General features: G+C 51.8%; 1 protein-coding gene across 1 annotated transcript in view; it reads right to left on the minus strand.

Moving 5' to 3' along the window:
• Positions 1-18,777, minus strand: part of CACNA1D (calcium voltage-gated channel subunit alpha1 D) — a 169,413-nt gene that overhangs the window by 37,962 nt on the left and 112,674 nt on the right. The window contains exons 28-30 of the mRNA XM_018066674.1: positions 8,784-8,867; positions 1,671-1,715; positions 1,129-1,257 (exon numbers count right to left, since the gene is read on the minus strand). Of these exons, the coding sequence (XP_017922163.1) occupies positions 1,129-1,257; positions 1,671-1,715; positions 8,784-8,867 (258 nt within the window). The remainder of the gene's footprint in view (positions 1-1,128; positions 1,258-1,670; positions 1,716-8,783; positions 8,868-18,777) is intronic.

Consider the following 18,777-nt stretch of genomic DNA (forward strand, 5'->3'; position numbering starts at 1 on the left):
GGACGAATGACATTATTGCATGAATCATTCTATCTTTATAGCAGCTCAGTCACAAACATTGGTGCTCTGCATTAATAACAACAGCCTAGGCTTTAATCCCTTTCCAGGACCTAAGCTCACCTGCCTGGAACCCCCAGTGGCCCTGCCTCTCTCAGAGCCACAGCCTGGCTCCATCCACAACCTCATTTTCCCCAACAGGACGCGTGAATTTCCTTCAAATCTCTGGACTGACCTCCTTCCCCAGATGCACACCTTCTCCTCTTTACCTGTTAAAAATCTGCCCCCTGTGGAAAAATGTCTCCTCAGATATTAACAACAGTTACTTGAGACGTGGGGGTGGGTTGTTCTCTGTGTATCTTTGGATAACTTCATTTGTTAATGTGAGCATTTATAGCTTTTGAATTAAAAACTGTCAAAAGATAAAGAAATGAAGATCCATGACTTATTTTCTAATGTTTGTGTGCATCTACAAGCTCCCCAAGTGGTGTACCTCTGGATAAGAATCTGGGCCCTCCCAGTGGAGTAAGTCCCAAAGACTGGAGTATCTGGTGTGGGGTGCCGGAAGGTACAGGAGAAGCTGGGGTCTGTTTGGAACAGCCTGGAGAGTACAGCTGACGAAGGGGACCTGGCTTATACCTAGATGCCCTCCACTATGCAATCCTGCCAGGCACAGGATAACCCAGGATGAGGGATGGTGTGCTGGCCCAGGCCAGCTGGTCTCTGACTTTGTATCTATCAACAGATCGGCCACCGGACTGGACTGTGGCAGCCTTACAACGCTTCCAGGGATCGGCTGGGACTCTCCCTCTCTCAGACATCACCATTCACCCCGGGTGTCCTGGGGGGGACTGCGGGGCGTGGAGCCCTGTATCTCTGTCCGTCCTGGAAATGCTGCAGAGCTCTCAGCTGTGGGTCCTTACTGCTCTTTCTCCTGCTTCCTTAAGCAAGTCATCCTAAGTGATTTTCCCAAGCAATGCTGGGCAGGTCTCTTCCGCGTTTTATGTCCTCCATGGACCTTGATGGTCACAGTGGTCCTGCAGAAGGGAGGGTGGATCCTCCACGAAAGGAGACAACCGCCGACTTACACATGATCTTCAAAGACAAAGAAGCCCCTGGCATGGGTCTTACCTGGAAGGACTTAATAAAAGTCCACAGCAGCGTCCGGATGCCTTCCCCCCTGCTGAGAAGCTTCACCAATCGCATCACTCGGAAAAGACGGAAAAAGGTGATGGAGATTCTATTGCTCTCTTCAGAGTTCTGAAGGGTTATCATGGAGAGGTCAAACCCAATGGAAAGTAGAACATGCAACACTTTCAGAAAAACAGCAACAGATGCACACAGAGGTGGTAGAGGTAAGAATTAAAGATGTGTTTCTAGGGCCTTTGCACCTTACAAAGCATGATATGAAAGGAGAAGTTACATGCTAACAACACAGGGCTTTGGAAAACTGCGTCCACACAGCACATGCATGTCCACGTGGTCTAGAGTGTTAAGAGGAGGACGCCGGGCTGGTCAAGAGTACTGGACACTGATGATGAATGCAAACCACTGCAGACACTGTTCCGGAAGGACAATCATGGAGAATACAGAACAACTAGTGGAGGACTCGACATGGCCAAATAAACTCAAGGGAAAGACCCAGGCCCCTGGGGACTGGTCACTGATCTTACCCCAGGTGTAGCGGTTGGGACAGGGACATTTTCACTTTCAGTTGGCTTTAAGAAATCAAAGATTGAAAATGCATTAATGAACTGGGAAGGAAGCTGGGGTTCAGGAGAAAGGCCCCTCCCTGCTTTTAAACATTCTGTAGTTTGTGTCTCAGGAGAACCCACGTGCTCCCTCCCTGAGGAAATGCCACGGCACTGCCTGGGGCTGGACTTGAGGGCGGGCAGCCACTGACGCAAGCTCGGACACACTCCTTGCCAATCCACACCCCAGGACGTGATGTTCCAAGGCTGACAGACATCCAGTAAAAGATAATGCTGCAAGACCTCAGGGTCCCCACACGCAGAAATGCAGGGTGGGATTCTATTTTCTCAGTCGGGGTTGTGGGTCTGAGGAATGAACTGCTTTGAGGGAAGCCACTCCTCACCCTGGGGAACAGGATGACTCTACCAAACAGGGAAAACTGAGTGGAAGCTGCCTGTGGTCCTCAAACCTCCCAGACTCCACTCTGCTTCTAGGCCCACAGAACTGGGTGGGGCTGAGTCGGAGCACACAGGAGAGGGGCTGGTTACCCCCTGAAGTTGTCACAGCCCCACTGGAAGGCTCGGCTCTAGACAACTTCTGGGAAGAAGCCGCCTAGCACTAGCGTGCCCTGGGCTTCTTCAGCACTGCCTCACCTGAGGTCTGGGTGGGCTCCGGTCCCCAGGGTGCAGAATCCCAGCCCCTGCTGCCCTGTGCTCACCTGCCTCCCCACTCAGGCCAGGAGCCCCCAGGGGCAGGGGCCTCACCTCATTCCAGTCAGTGCCCAGCAGAGTGTCTGGCACTTATCAGAGGTCCAGTAAGTGATTATGAGAATGCAAAGAGGTTCTAAGCTAACTCACAAATATCAGGAGGCATCTTCAAATTCAACAACGATGGCTGAACAAGGGTTGGGAAGTACCAGCCTTCCCTCCAGTGGGGTCACCTCTGCTGAAGCGGCCGGGCTACCCGGCAGCCAGCACAGGAAGGGGGCTCTTCTGGTTGGGGGGCCATGAACTGCTGGGCGCTCTCCAGGCCTCTAGGGAGCCTCTCTGCATGGCGTGTCTGTACAGGCAAGGGACGGGCGTGCAAGCCTGGATGCACACAACAATCAGCTGGGTTCTCCTCCCTGGAGATACCACGAGAGGAAAAACTCCATTTTGAAGGCTCACTCTTGTTTACAGCTGCCTCCGAAGACCAAAACTAAAACTCTGTAAAATTCATAAAATATACGGTATTTGGGCACAACACCTTACAACTGAAATTCAACAATGAGATTATGAAGCCAGGACTAACAGGTTCTGGTGGGGTTAGGAAGAGGTCCCTGCTTCAGCTGCGATGCTCTTTTTACATTCCTTCTATTATCTCACCTCAAAAGAGACTGTATCTCCTTAAAGGGACAGATGATGCTTTTTAACTCATGACTTTAACAAATGAAGGACTTCGTTTACCAAAGTTCTCCTGCTTTCCCACACCATCTCCCTCAGGGGATGTGCAGGGGGCTCCAGTCTCACCCACACAGCTGGCCTGTGAGGTGGTATGTGCATGTGTGTGTGTGCTCAAGGAGACCAGAGTGTGCAAAAGACAACACTCTGTGGCATACTTTTGCAAAGTCATGTTAGACCTGCAAGAGAAGAAAAGGCTGATGGTTGGGGACCACACTCTTTTTGGCCATGACCTGCCTCAAACCTCTCCAGGAGGGACCTGGCTGACCCCTCCCTAGCCTGCTCCAAGAATGACAGAGCTTGTACACCCTGCTGGTGACATGGGAAAGTCAGCCGCCAAACGGATTTTTGAAGCATACGTCTCTTTTTCAACTGCTGTCTCTGAAGTATGTCAGATCTTGGGCTACGAACATGAAACCATGGGTAGTCTTGTTCAAAAAAAAAACAAAGAAGAGGAAGAGACAGCATTTGTGGAGGGACAAGGCACCATGACATGCAAGAACTGAAGCACAGGGCAAACGGCACACCAGGTTGCATGCATCCCCAGAGCAGCCTGGGACACCGCTCCCAGGCCCCCACATGCTATGCTGGGCAGGGAGGACGTCACTAGTAGCACTCAGGCAAAAGTGCAAGTTGCCAAAATATCTTACAAACTGAGGGACCCTGAGGATGGCTTTCCTAAACTATAAATGCCAGCCTGATGAAAAAGGCAGGCCAGCTCTCATCCTGGGCTACCCATAGGAACTCTCTGGGGATCTTTAACACTCTTATGCCTGGGTCCCACTCCAAAGATTCTTATTTAAAGGACCTGAAGTATGCCCCAAGCTTTGGGTATTTTTGAAAGCTCCCAGGTGGTTCCAACTCAGCCTGTCACTCACAACAGCTCATTCCCTTTAGATCTGGAGCAGCCACACAGAGTGGGGCTACCAGAAAAGCCCACACAGGCTGTTACAGCTAAGCAATGGGTTCTTCTGGGGTTGATGCGCGTTCAGTACTCAGATGGATGCAAACTGAGTAGGGCCATCCCGATCTTCCTTTTGAGGGATAGAGGAGGCTCACAAACCCAGGGAGCTGGTGACAGGTATAAATGGACCATGAGCACGACATCGCTCTGCTAGACTCCTGGAATCAGCCACAGGACACCCCTAGAGGCCAGAACACTAGGGAAGGTCTCACTCCCCAGGAAGCTTCTACAGTCAGCACTGAGGGCTAAACGGTCAGTCTTCAAAAGAGGGGTTTCCAGTGCCACCCTGGGCCCTGGGCTAGACGGCCTTGGTAGCTCCTTCCTGGGATGCCAGTCTTCGTTCTGAAACCCTACAGGAGGATGGACCCTCAGCCTTAGGAAGCCAAACTATACACCAGGGTTTGGAAAGCCCCTTCCCACAGGGCTCCTAAGCAGGCTCTTGAGATGTAGGCTCCAGGCCAACCCCTCTGCAGCTACAGGAGTCAAATGAGCCCTGAGTTCCCCAAGTGCACAGGGAGCAGTCTGCATTTATGCATTAAGTCTCATCTGTTACAAAAAAAAAAACCAAAAAAACACTGAAAGGATGCCATTTGCCAATCCAGACACAAAGCAAACCAAGTGAGAGTGAAAGTGGCTCAGTCTTTGTGACCCCATAAGACTATACAGTCCATGGAACTCTCCAGGCCAGCATACTGGAGTGGGTAGCCATCCCCCTCTCTGGGGGATCTTCCCAAGCCAGGGACTGAACCCAGGTCTCCCACATTGCCTGCAGATTCTTCACCAGCTGAGCCACTAGGGAAGCCTGCGTTTATGCATTAAGTCTCATCTTTTCCTAAAAAAGATGAAAGGATGTTGTTTCCCAATCCAGATAGGAAGCAAGCCAGCATCCCAGCAAACCAGTTACCCTGAAGCATCCTGGGGAATTCCTATGGGGAGCCTCTGACTTCTGACCTGACAGGTAACACCTCTGGCACGGAAGGCTTCTGTATTGGGGATTGCTTAGTCTGTCTCCAGAAACCAGCTACCTGGTTCCTGGAAAAGGGTGAGCATACAGCATGGAGGGCTGAGCAACCTGACTGTGGATTCAGAACAAGAGACTGAGGGTAGCTGTGGGTCACCTAGTCCACCCTGGGTCCACAACAAGTCAGCGACAGTTCTGAGGTGCCTGGGAGTGAGCTCCCTACTGTTGCTCTTGAGTACCAACAATGCAGACATGGCTTCTAAACACGTGTGCTGCCTCCCCAGCAGCAACGATAAAGGCCAAGTCTAAATGTCAGCGACAGCCATTCTCTGGGTTATGGAGAATACGAGGCTGGGCCATTTCTCCATTCAAGAACAAACAGGCATCAAAAAAGGAGCAAAAACGAGCTCTCCAGTCCTCATCTGACATTTTAGCAGCTTGATGATGTGATGACCAACTGTGATGAAGACAAGTCCATGAGAGCTCTCAAACCACGACTGTGGCTGGGTGGGTGTTGGGGAGGAGGGAGCAGGATGAGGAGGGTTCAGGGAGCATGCAAGCAGGACAACGGAAAGGGCCATCCAAACTGTTTGCACAAAGAACACAAATGCAGGCTCGATTTCTCATTTCCAGGTCAGATCAACTCATTCCTGTGACTACGCTGGTCTGTCACAGAGCCAAGTGTGACTGACCAAGATGGCCCCAGCTCAGGTGCCAGGCTGGAGACACAAAATAGGGCACAGCAAACAGTTTAGATGACCGCGACCCACAGCACTCCCGTGAAATTCAGCGAAAACCAAAGGTGGGGAAGCCAAAGACAAGAATACAGTCTTTTGAGTGCTTTTGCTTTAACGACTTCACCGTATATATGTTTATATATACTTGCCGCTACAATTTTCTAAAAACAAAACCAACATGAAAATCAATTAGGCAACAGAAAAGATCAACAGAGGTTGGGAGAGACAGCACAGCAAATTAAACATTGCAAAAAATGATGACTTATGGCAGCTAAAAACAGCCAACGATGGACCAAGAATATTCACGCTCAGCTGAGTCAGGAGTGGGAGGGACAGGCCACCAGGGAAATCTTGTGTGCTGCTTCCCTGCGGAAATCGGTGTGGGAGAGGGCAGGGTGGAGGAGCCACCGGTTACACTGGGAGAGTTATGTCACCAGAGGTTAAGGACACCTAGTCTCTCTTGTCTCTGTGCTGTGGCCTGTGGGTCACAGATGCCCAGTAAAGATGTGATGAAGGACTGAGTAAATGAGAAGGTGGCCGTGAGCATCCCTTCTACACGGAGGCCCAGCACAGAAATGCTGAGGCCCCCTAAGGTCTCCTACTGGCCTAGGGCATTGAACTGGCACTGCTCCCGGCTCAGGGAGGCTTGGTCTCAGGCTCCATCTGACTAGGGGAAAGGTCACAGTTACTGAAAAACAGTACAAGGATGTTAACCGGTGTGATTTTTGAAAGCCTGATGGAATGTCAATGAAAGCCTGTACTGCACAGACACCCCCAAGTCAAAGGCTAACTCCTGACCAATGCAAGGTGAAGGAGGACACGTCTGAGACACCGCTGAGCAGGGCTGAACCAGACGGAAGGTGCAGTGGGCTCAGCCCCAGCACGCGGTGAGGCAACCAGGAAGCTGCTGTGCTTCTGCGGGTGCACCAGAGCGGGGGTCAGGCATTACGCAGTCGGGCTGCCCACCTGGTGCACAGACCTTGGCCACATCCTGGCGCACAGAAACAAAGCATGAACTCCACCACCTGCACGACAGCGCTCCAAGGAGGTCTGCTCAAAGTATCATTTATGATATTTTCACTTGCATTAGAGACCATCTCTGACTTAAGGGTCTGGTTCCAGAATGTTCACGTAAGTTTTCTTTGATGGAGGCTGTGAGTGCTGTATGTGGTGAGATGATTAGGCAGGCAGGTGTCTGGTCGTAAACTGAGAATAGAGCCCAGGGCCACACAGGGAGGGTCCTGCTGTTCTCCCAGCATCAGATTATTTTATAACCAAGCATAATTTACACATGAGGAATGGCAATTTTATACCTGACTCGGGGAGTACTTCACATAAAGTGGAATTTATAGACATCTAAGCTTATGGAGGCTGGCGGATCTATGTACCTAAGTCTAACAAAATACCGTTTCAGTACATGGTCATGGCATGAAGCTGAGTGTCACGAGGCTTAACTCACATCCTCAAGGACATGGTAGTGTCTTACAGTTTATTTCCCTTATTATTACAAGGAAAACCTACATTTAAAGTAATGATGCTGTATCTCCCTAACACTTTGGGGTTTTTTTTAGCAAGTACATTCATAAATACTCCTATCATTTTATCACTGCAATGTACCTACGAAGCAGGGAAGGCAGACATCACTCTCCCTGGTGGGTCCATGAGGGAACTAAGGCCCAGATCCAGTGGTCCACTCCTCTACACTCTACTATCAGCCTGGCCCCCAAAGCAGTGGCATACAGAGATCTCCTTCTTATTTGGTAGAGGCTATCTGGGCACCAGGATGGACCATACGATTGATCCCACAGATGTCAGCCAGACAAAGCGTGGCAACCCATTCCCAGCCAGGCGTCGGGGGCAGAGGGTCAGGCTGGCACCGTGGAGCAGGAATCCCCGCACAGCACACAGCAACCCACCCCATGCTCCACCCATCCCTGCAAAGGGCTCCACGCAACCTGGCACACACGCTTGACACCCACAGAGGCCTGCCGATGCACTGGGGACCGACCAGGTGGGCAGGGCCGGTTCTGCCTGCAACAGGCCCTCCTGATCGAGGCATGGGTCAGATCCCAGAGGGGCCAGTGGGAGGTGGTGCTGCCCTTTTTTTGGAGCCTCTGAGTTTTGAGGAGGGTTCTCTGGATGTTTCCTAAAGGGTGTGTGGGGAGGTGTCACTCCATCTACCACACTGCTCCCCAACACAGGATTCAACTGGGTGCAACACAGGAGCGCTGACACCCTCTCCTGATACATTTGAGGACCTCCCTGCCTGGCCTGGGGCTGTCTTTGATCTGCATCACTACTTCGGGAGCTAGGATGGGGACGTTCTCCAGTGTCACCAGTAGGGCAGGGTACAGGTGAGGATATCTAGGGCACGGCTGTGGGGTTTCTCTCCTGTGCCTCCACAGAACCACGGTGGGCCCCAGGGCTCATATTATCAACTCTGTTTTCCAGTCGGAAAAACTGAGGCATGAAGCAGCTGGGGGCCTTGCCAAGGTCAGACAGCTACCGGGTGGCAATGCTCACATACCCACACAATCAACTCCCAGCCCCTAACATCTTAAGGTCTTTACTAATCACGTTTTCATTCCAAAATGGCAATTCCATGTTTACTTCCCCACTGTCATTCAGGGGAAGGGGATGGGGGCGGGAGGGAAAATAGTTTTTTGGAACAAAAGTGAAAGTCACTCAGTTGTGTCTTGACTGTTTATGACCCCATACACTATACAGTCCATGGAATTTTCCAGGCCAGAATACTGGAGTGGGTAGCCGTTCCCTTCTCCAGGGGATCTTCCCAATCCAGGGATCCCAATCCAGGGTTTCCTGCATTGCAGGTGGATTCTGTACTACCTGAACTACCAAGGAAGCCCTTGGAACAAATGTGTGCGTGAATTTCTAAACGTGTGTAGAGGCGTGTGGGGGAGGGTTTCTGGTCTCGTCCACATTAGACTTAACGAAAACAATTAGGTTTATAGGACACAAAGTTGGCTACTTACATTCACTTCAGTTATAGCAATATCAACGACGCTACCAACAACAATTAAGGCATCAAAAGTGTTCCATGCATCAGTGAAATAGTGCTGTTAGGCAAGCAGCCAGAAGCCACAGAAGGGAGGAAGCACAACAGGAAAAAAAGAAGAAAAGGACAGTGTTATAAAAGGGGAACATTCTAGCACGGAGCCACTTGGCTACTTTAAAAATCGCCCTAAAATAAAAATATACTAGGTACGTCATTTTGGAAATCACTTCTGACACAGCAAATAAAAACAGTCACAAGTCCCTGTCTTGCCCTGCCTACTGTACCATCGGCAGTCCCGCCAAAGACGATTTGTGTCTCAAAAGGCCTGCGGATCAAGTTCTACACTAAAAGGCCTTTTTCCACGCTCTCCCTAGCAAACTCTCGGTTTTGGATCAAGTGCGATCGGGCTCTGTGACTTGTCCAGGTGATGCAGTGCAGGGTGGGGTGGGTGTGCAGACAGAGACAGGACGGGAGGCGCCCCGGGCGGGCACATACTCACGTCGGCTTCGCTGAGGGCCACGTCTACAATGCTGCCGATTACGATGAGGGAGTCAAAGGTGTTCCAGGCGTCACTAAAGTACCCCTGGACAGAGCAGGCGGGGGCAGACGTTCATGAGCATGTAGGAAGGAGACGCCATGCCGACCACATGGGGACATACCCAGGCCCCGTAGCACCCACAGAAACCAGGAGCCAAAGGGAAGTGACCACACCGTCCACTGGTGGGGAGGGATGTGGGGCGGGGCACTTGAATGTGTGAAAGAGTCCATACGCACTCGCAAACACACGCACGCATGCACGCACACACAATGCAGATCTTGGTCCTAGGCGGCACTGGACCAAGCCACATACCTGCAGGACAAACAAGAGGGAGGCACGTGGCAACCCTGCCCTGGCACCCAGAGTCAAAACCCCAAGCTGAGGGAGAAGGCCCTCCTACTTCTTGCGTGGGGTCCCCAACCACCCCACTTCCTTTTCCCCCGCCTAGAGCACTCTGACCGGCATTTCACGTTCTCACTGTGTGCCCTCGAAACAAACCAGTATCCCTGCCCCTCCTCACCAGTCCAAGTACTGCAGAGGGCATGTGCTGAAAGGAAGTCCTCACAGAGCTCTCTGTCAAAGGGACACGAAGGTTTACAGGGAGACAGGCCGGCGAGGCACACGGTCCAGGTACAGAGGTGCGGGTGGGGTGTCAGTGCAGGCAAGGTCTCACGGGGGAGGAGCACTGAGCTAGGGTGACGATGGTTGAGGCTCCCATCGTCCCCCAGAGCAGCATCAACCCCTCAAGAGGCTCCTCTTTCTCTCCATCTCTGTCTTCCCCTCCCTCTGTATCCTCCAGGCTGAGAGGGCTCCTCTCCATCCTGCAGACCCCCAGAGGCCTCTGCGACCCCCAACCCTATACCACCTGCCCACATCCACTTCCTCCTTCAGGCTCAGCTCAAATGCCAAAGCCCTGATGGCTTCTTTGCAGGTCCTCCTCACCTGCAGCTCCCATCCTGGGGAGTCAGAATCTCTCTTGTTCTCTGAAGCTGTGATCACTAAATCTGAGGTCTGTGCCTGAAGATCAACCCTGGGATAAGCTCTCTGAGAACGAGGACTGTGCTGACTGCTCTGCCCACCCCCCTCCACCCCCTGATGAATCTCATCCCCCAGCCCAGGGCTCTGAGCTCAGACAGTGCCTGACACGTGGCAATGCCTCCACCTTCCATCAGCATGCATCCTCCAGGTCATTCAGCTCTGCTCTACTCTCATTGTTTTGGGTTCTTGTATCTTGTGGGAGATAGAACATCCCTCAGTTCAGTTCAGTTCAGTCGCTCAGTTGTGTCTGACTCTTCGCGACCCCATGAACCACAGCACGCCAGGCCTCCTTGTCCATCACCATCTCCCGGAGTTCACTCAGACTCACATCCATCGAGTCCATGATGCCATCCAGCCATCTCATCCTCGGTCGTCCCCTTCTCCTCCTGCCCCCAATCCCTCCCAGCATCAGAGTCTTTGCCAATGAACCAACTCTTCGCATGAGGTGGGTATCCCTAGGATGTAACCTAAAAATCCATGTACGCATGGCACACACTGCATCCTTTTCTGGGCTCAGCACAGTAGGGGCTATATTAGTGCCTGTCGTCTCCTGATAGTCCCCAGGAAGCCCTCCATTGGAGGGTGTAGTGGGAGCTCTGTACCCGGAGGCTTTTGGTTGCAAGGCCAACACCTGAAAATCCACTGTGTCTTTTCAACAAGATAAGACATGTTGTGGAAATAAAAACTCCAGTCTGAACTAAATAAAAAGGGGCCCAGCATGCTTACAACTGGGTGCACTTAGTGCTGGATCAAGAAGATCAGAACAGAAGGTTCTGTGAAGTGTCAGGTCCCAGGAACTGGTATCAAGTGCAGACCCAGAGGGAGCCGCTGCAGAGCCCTGGCCCTTTATGCCACTGTGCAGAAGGTGGACAGGCTGGCTGTTCCAGTAGCTGTGGTAGAGATGTCCATCCTGGTCACTGTTAATCACCCCAAGTGCATTTACAGGGGAGCTCTAACACTGCTTGAGGATTCGGGATTTTTAAACAATTTTATCTTGAAGAATGAATGGTCTTCCTGACCAACTGCCACGACTTCTGACTCCAGGCCCCCATCTCCTCTCTCCTCCCTGCCCACAGTCCCAGCGCCTCCCTCACAGTTCCTCACCCTCATGACTGCCACCTCCCAGACCCCTCTGTCAGCCTCTAACCAGTAAGCCAAAGCTTGCCTGCCCCAGCTCTGAGATCTGTGGTACACGTACGTGTCTGACGGGAGGGCCTGCTCAACAATTACCACATCTCACCTCTTAGAGCTTCTCTTCTCACTAGGAGGGCCAAACTGAGAAGAAGCGCGCCCCCAGGGAAGGACAGGGCTCGTGCCCCTCAACAGACCAGCTGCGCTGGTCAGCGATGAGACAAGCACCCGGCCGCAAAGGCACGACGCCGGACCACACTCAGCTGATGACGCAGTGGGCGGAATGCCGCCACTGTACTGGACTGCGAGAACACACGTTTATTCTCAGATTATTCGCATCACTGCAAACAGTAACGCACAGCGGGCTAACTGGCGGCCTAGCCACAGAGCACACTCTTGGGGGCAGAGCCTGTCCTTTCTTTAGGGGTTTAACAGCAACGCAGAGTCACAGAGCACATGCAGGGCCTTCCCCTCTCCTCCAGAGAGGAACTGATGCCTTAGAAACACGTGGTCGTCAGGAGCGACTGGGCCTCGAGAGAGACAGAGAACAGTAAAGACCCACTGTCCCTCCTGTCGCATCCCGCAAATGGCCAGCCCCTGCCCTGTCCTGCTATGGCACCTCCCTTAGCGGAGGCCACACCCACCGCTTGCGCACTCAGTCCCACTCTGCTTTAGACTTCATTTCTCAGGAGCTCCTCGCAGGAGTCTGTGTCTCTCGAGGGCGGTCAGTGTTCACCTCTGGACCACTCCTATCAGCCTATGAACTGTTCTCCAGCTGGCCCACCCCAGCCCACTGTGATGTATCAGGTCACTCAGGACCAATCTGATAGCGACTTGACCTTTGGCGTCCCAGAACTCTTTGGCAACCTCATCGACTCCCTCTCTGCAGAGTCCACCATACTCACTAAATCGTGCCAAATTCCAGAGGGTTCCTGGACTGACCCCCTAATCTAGGAGACAGGAGGCTGGAGCTGGTGCAGGTGCCTGGAATCCACAGGCTCTGGCCAGGTGGCTCCACTAGGGGTCCAGGGGAGGCAGAAAATGCCAGCCCTCCCCGTCTTCCCACATCCCATTTCCCTGTTTAGTAGCCTCCTCTGCAATAAAGTCACTGTCAAGTGAGTATGACTCAGCCCCCACCCTTCCCATCAAAGTCACCACAGCATCTGGTTACCAGCAGGTTAGGCCAGGCTTCCAGCATGGCACTGCCTTCATGCTTTCTCCTCTTAGCCTGTGACAGGAGGGTCTCCTACAACTGAATGCTGAGGCCAGGGGACCCACATGTGGAGCCAGCAGGCCCTATCAGCCCAGTCAGAGTTGGCTCTTATTATTTTTTGTCCTTTCTCATCCATTTGAAAGAACCAAGCAAGTCATTCCCAAGCAATAACGTCAATTATTCAAAAACACTTCTGACTCTGGAAATTCAAAATCATAACCCAGATTAATGTGGACCTAAGACCAGGAACTTTGCTGTTTCTGAGAACTCTGTTCTGATTGTCCATCAGTGTCATCTGCTGCCCAACTACAGGCTCCTGGGAGCCGAGTTGGACCCACAGCCAGGACAGAGTATAGGTGTGGCATGGGTTAGGCAGCAAGGTGCTTGTAGTGGAAATGAGAAGACCAAGTCCATGCTCTTTTTGCTGCCTGGAGTCTCTCTGCAGATTGAAGAAGCTGAGGTAATCACTGGCCTTTTGGGGTTTACTGAGGCAGCTGAATGAGGCAGTTTTCATTCCAATCCCAAAGAAAGGCAATGCCAAAGAATGCTCAAACTACTGCACAATTGCACTCATCTCACATGCTAGTAAAGTAATGCTCAAAATTCTCCAAGCCAGGCTTCAGCAGTACGTGACCCGTGAACTTCCAGATGTTCAAGCTGGTTTTAGAAAAGGCAGAGGAACCAGAGATCAAATTGCCAACATCCACTGGATCATGGAAAAAGCAAGAGAGTTCTAGAAAAAACATCTATTTCTGCTTTATTGACTATGCCAAAGCCTTTGACTGTGTGGATCGCAATAAACTGTGGAAAATTCTGAAAGAGATGGGAATACAGACCACCTGACCTGCCTCTTGAGAAACCTATACGCAGGTCAGGAAGCAACAGTTAGAACTGGACATGGAACAACAGACTGGTTCCAAATAGGAAAAGGAGTACGTCAAGGCTGTATATTGTCACTCTGCTTATCTAACTTCTATGCAGAGTACATCATGAGAAACGCTGGAATGGAAGAAAACACAAGCTGGAGTCAAGATTGCTGGGAGAAATATCAATAACCTCAGATATGCAGATAACACCACCCTTGTGGCAGAAAATGAAGAGGAACTAAAAAGCCTCTTGATGAAAGTGAAAGTGGAGAGTGAAAAAGTTGGCTTAAAGCTCAACATTCAGAAAATGAAGATCATGGCCTCCGGTCCCATCACTTCATGGGAAATAGATGGGAAACAGTGGAAACAGTGTCAGACTTTATTTTGGGGGGCTCCAAAATCACTGCAGATGGTGACTGCAGTCATGAAATTAAAAGACGCTTACTCCTTGGAAGAAAAGTTATGACCAACCTAGATAGCATATTGAAAAGCAGAGATATTAACCTTGCCAACAAAGGTCCATCTAGTCAAGGCTATGGTTTTTCCAGTGGTCATGTATGGATGTGAGAGCTGGACTGTGAAGAAAGCTGAGTGCCAAAGAATTGATGCTTTTGAACTGTGGTATTGGGGAAGACTCTTGAGAGTCCCTTGGACTGCAAGGAGATCCAACCAGTCCATCCTAAAGGAGATCAGTCCTGGGTGTTCATTGGAAGGACTGATGCTGAAGCTGAAACTCCAGTACTTGGGCCACCTCATGCGAAGAGTTGACTCATTGGAAAAGACCCTGATGCTGGGAGGGATTGAAGGCAGGAGGAGAAGGGGATGACAGAGGATGAGATGGCTGGATGGCTTCACCAACTCGATGGACATGAGCCTGAGTGAACTCCAGGAGTTGGTGATGGACAGGGAGGCCTGGCGTGCTGCGATTCATGGGGTTGCAAAGAGTTGGGCACCACTGAGCGACTGAACTGAACTGAGGCAGCTGAATCATCTACCAACTTTTGCCAGGGATTATCTAGGAAGCATTCAACCCAAGGGTTGACCCATCGTGCCAGCTTTGGGCAGAAACTGTAACTGACAGCTTTCTAACCAGCATAAGCTTTCCCAAAGGGCAAGCGGAGGCTTGGTGGAAAAACACGTTCATATTTGGTCACTCTGCTCTGCCTAAACCCCTGTGATGGAAGAGCAGGTAGTGTCTGATGCCAAGAGCCTGAACTCACAGGCTTATCCATCCATTCTTTTCTTTCTACCATCACTTTTCTGAGTAACATGAGTGTAGCAGGCATCGTGTGAGACAAACACGAGCCAGCCTGTGACCTTGAGCAGCTGCTCATCAGCTAATGGAGGGACAGACATGGGTGGAACTGATGTTGACCACGCACACTGAGCGTCTGACAGAAGCACGTGTGTAGGGGAGCCGACCCTGGCTGGGCTGGGGGGACACTGTCACGGAGGAGCCCACATTCCAGACAGGCCTTAAAAGACAAGGTGGACAAAGGGCTTCCAGGCACAGAAGCATGAGCTGCGGAGAAGCCCAGCAGGCTAACCGGTGGGGATGGGGGCAGAGGAGGAATGGCCGGGAACTCACAACCGGAAATGCGGCAGACATGTACGTGCGCTAGTGTTTGGTGCCGGACTTTGAATACTCAACAAAGAAATACCTCCCCCCACACCAACCCCACCACACACACACAACAGATGCTCGGTCACCTTTGGGTTTACAAGCGAGTGCACAGAAGGTGAAGGGAAAGGGCTGAGGCCAGAGGCAGGAGATGGTTCAGCAGTGGAGTGACGCAGGAAGGAGTAGGGCGGTGGAGGCTGGGGTGAGACAAGCGGGCCACCGAAGCCCTGGGCACGGACGTGTCTTACAGGGGAGAAGGAGACCAGAAGGGAGCTGTGGACCCAGGTCTTGACGGGACAGCTGAGCCCACAGATGAGCCTGATATCAAGTTCTAGTTAAGGAGAGCGTATTTCCTCTCAAGTGTTGTTATTTGGCATTAAAACACATCACTGAGATATATGTACTCACTGATGAACTGAAAAGACAGTATCAAGGTTTCATTCCAGGAAGTGCAGAATATATTCCAGGAAAACTGCTGGTGCTGACTGAGCAGCCTTATTTCTGCCAGGGACCCGGGGGAGGGAATGCTGTCCCAGGAGGTGGACAGAACCAGGTGTCCAGTGTTTGCCACGTGTCTGCTCTGCACAGAAGCAGGAGGACAGTGCTCAACCGCTTTCTTCTTCCTCCAAACCCAGTAACTCGACTTTTTCCACACTCCAGTGTCTTGGTGTGTAGATCAGGCATTTTCAAGGCACAGCTGACGCTTGAACAATGCGGGTTTGAAATGTGCAGGTCCACATACAAGCAGATATTTTTCAATAGTAAATCTCACAGCACAACGTGGTCCGTGGTTGGACGAATCCATGGATGCAGGGGAACCTCAGATAAGGAGGGGCGACTCTAAGTTATACTTGGATTAACTTGCATGTTGTTCAAAGGTCAAATGTAGAACCAAGAGCAAAATGCTTAGCGGTCTAAAACGTGGGAACAAAGTGTGGCTCCCTGAAGACAGACCCATGGCGGAGGCAGGTAACATAGTCGACCACGTGTTGGACAAAGCACCACACGGGTGGCTTCCAGAAGCGCAAAGAAGGAGACAAAGCCCTCCTTGGGGCAAGAGAATCACTGGAGGATTCCAGCAGCTGCCCCTCAGGAGAACTGGAGGGGAAGGCCAGGGGAACGAGACTTGGCTCTTACTCACACCAGGGCCCACCTTGCAAAACCCTAGGGCGCCTGGGTCACTCCAAGTACATGAGGTCAATGCCCGATGGGTGGATCTTCCCTGGGGAGCTGACAACCCACCGAACAGCCTACTTGCCCTGCCCTCACTCCCTGGCCTCTCGACACCTTCCATGCTTGCTGAACCCACACTCCAAACAACTCTCTCCCTGGAAGGATCCCACCTCCCCACCCGGGAAGCACCCAGCTTTGTGGGAGGTGGTTCCTACTTCCATCCCCCAGCTCGGCCCTTCCTGCTTATGGAGACTAGGTGATCTCACCTCACAGAGCCTCAGACCATGTCCCTCTAAATGTGCTTTCACTCAAGAGGCCCCCATTACCAGCCAGGCCTTGCAGAGAAAAGAAGTCAGGTTCCTCCACTGGTCGGAACCCTTCCTCTTGCGATGTCTTCTCACTTCCAAGAGGGACTCTCACCCCACCACCCCACTTCAGGCTGTGTTCCACACAGCAGCATAGCCTCCAACAGTACCCCCAGGCTCCTGCCTCCCTCACTATAGCCCACCTCCAGCTCTGGGGCCTCCACACTCCTGACCCTGCGCCTGCAAGCACTTCTCTCCCACTGAACCCACCTCTGCCCAGCCCCCAGCATCCCCTCTGTCTTCACCAGATGGCACCTGCCAGCAGGCACTCTGCCCAGCGTTCACTGACTGATCCCTGAGCACCAGGACTGGGTAAGTCTCTAGCGGGACCCACATGGTGGGCAACTCGCAAACTCAGCTGGGTCAAGGGCTATCCGGACGCCCACCAGGAGGGCTGTTTTCACGGCCACCCATCGGCCAGCACGCCCCACAACAGCCCCCATCCAGCCACCACGCTGCTACACTGAGGCCCACCTGAGCTCACTTCACTCTTTGCATTTCTAGGACAAAACAGCTGCAATCCCATCTCTCTTGACAGACGCCAAACAGTTCTCCCAGAAGGTGTGTCCCTCACCGTGGAGCGCACAACCCCGCAGGACCCGGTGATTTGAGCATTCCAGGAGAGACAAAGACTTTCTGGACTGAAGCTGCTGGGCCAGGTTCCCAGCCCCCTGTCTTCCTGGCCATCTCCCTCACAGAGATTCTCCCCTCGGCTGCCTTTGCAACGTGCTTCCTCAGTCCCACTGCCTCTGACAGGGAGGAGGGCCTCATGGACTTCTCTGTGGAAGGCCTGACCTTGGTTTGCTAACACGAAAGAGGAGACAGGAGAGTCAGGAAGCGTTTTAAGAAGAGCTTTGCTTCTTGGTGAAATGACTCTCTCTGGCTCCTCCAGACACACAGTGACAACATAAACTCCGTCCGCTTCACACATACAGAGACAGTGCCCCAGGAGTGTAGAGATGCTGCTGCTGCTGCTGCTAAGTCGCTTCAGTCGTGTCCGACTCTGTGTGACCCCAGAGACGGCAGCCCACCAGGCTCCCCCGTCCCTGGGATTCTCCAGGCAAGAACACTGCAGTGGGCTGCCATTTCCTTCTCCAAAGCATGAAAGTGAAAAGTGAAAGTGAAGTCACTCAGTCGTGTCCGACTCCTAGCGACCTCATGGACTATAGCCCACCAGGCTCCTGCATCCATGGGATTTTCCAGGCAAGAGTACTGGAGTGGGGTGCCAGTGCCTTCTCCGAGAGATGCTGCTGCTGCCGTTTAAAGATTTCTCTCGCTTCTCATCGGAAATTGTCTTCTGCTATGAAAATACCTTGTGGATGAAAACTACAAAGCAGTGCAGTTTCTAACGGAAATCACTCATTTTAAAACCCTGATCTATCAGTACTGATTATAAATTAGCTACTGACTTCCCCTTGGCCTCACCAGTCTGTTCTCACGCCACTGAACTCCCCTCCCAGCTGTGTCACTGACACAGCCAGTGACAGCGCGCACACACAGACATACACAGACTCACACGCATGCCACGGGCAAATGTGCCTTCTTGGAGCTTCATCACCAGGTGGGGGGAAGACAGGGCGAGGGGATCTGGGAAGGTTCCGTAGATACGTTCCGTGCTGCCTGGATCACGTACTTCCAAAGCTCTTATTTTGCAACCTTTCCATCAGTCCAGACAAATACTGCTCAGAGATGGAAAGGGCAGAGGGGCACAAACCAAAATCGCAAAGGAAATCCAGAAGAGTTTGGGAGGGAGGAAATGTGTATGTATGGAGATATGGACAAGTCACAGGAAATAGCATCTGGCCATGCAGAAGTGCCAAATCTGACCCCACTGCAATCACCCCGATCCGTCACTTACAAGTGTCCTTTCTTTTTGGTCCACAAAGATCTGATAAAGATGGCATAGAAATTAATTCGAATTAAAGAAAGGAACAGTTCTGAATTAGAATCCCACTAAAGTATGGAGTATGTGAAACCATCATTTCGTAATCCAGGTCTTCCTTAGATCAGTATTGTCAGATACTTT

The sequence above is a fragment of the Capra hircus genome, chromosome 22 (assembly GCF_001704415.2).
Source record: "Capra hircus breed San Clemente chromosome 22, ASM170441v1, whole genome shotgun sequence".
Classification (NCBI taxonomy): Eukaryota; Metazoa; Chordata; class Mammalia; order Artiodactyla; family Bovidae; genus Capra; species Capra hircus.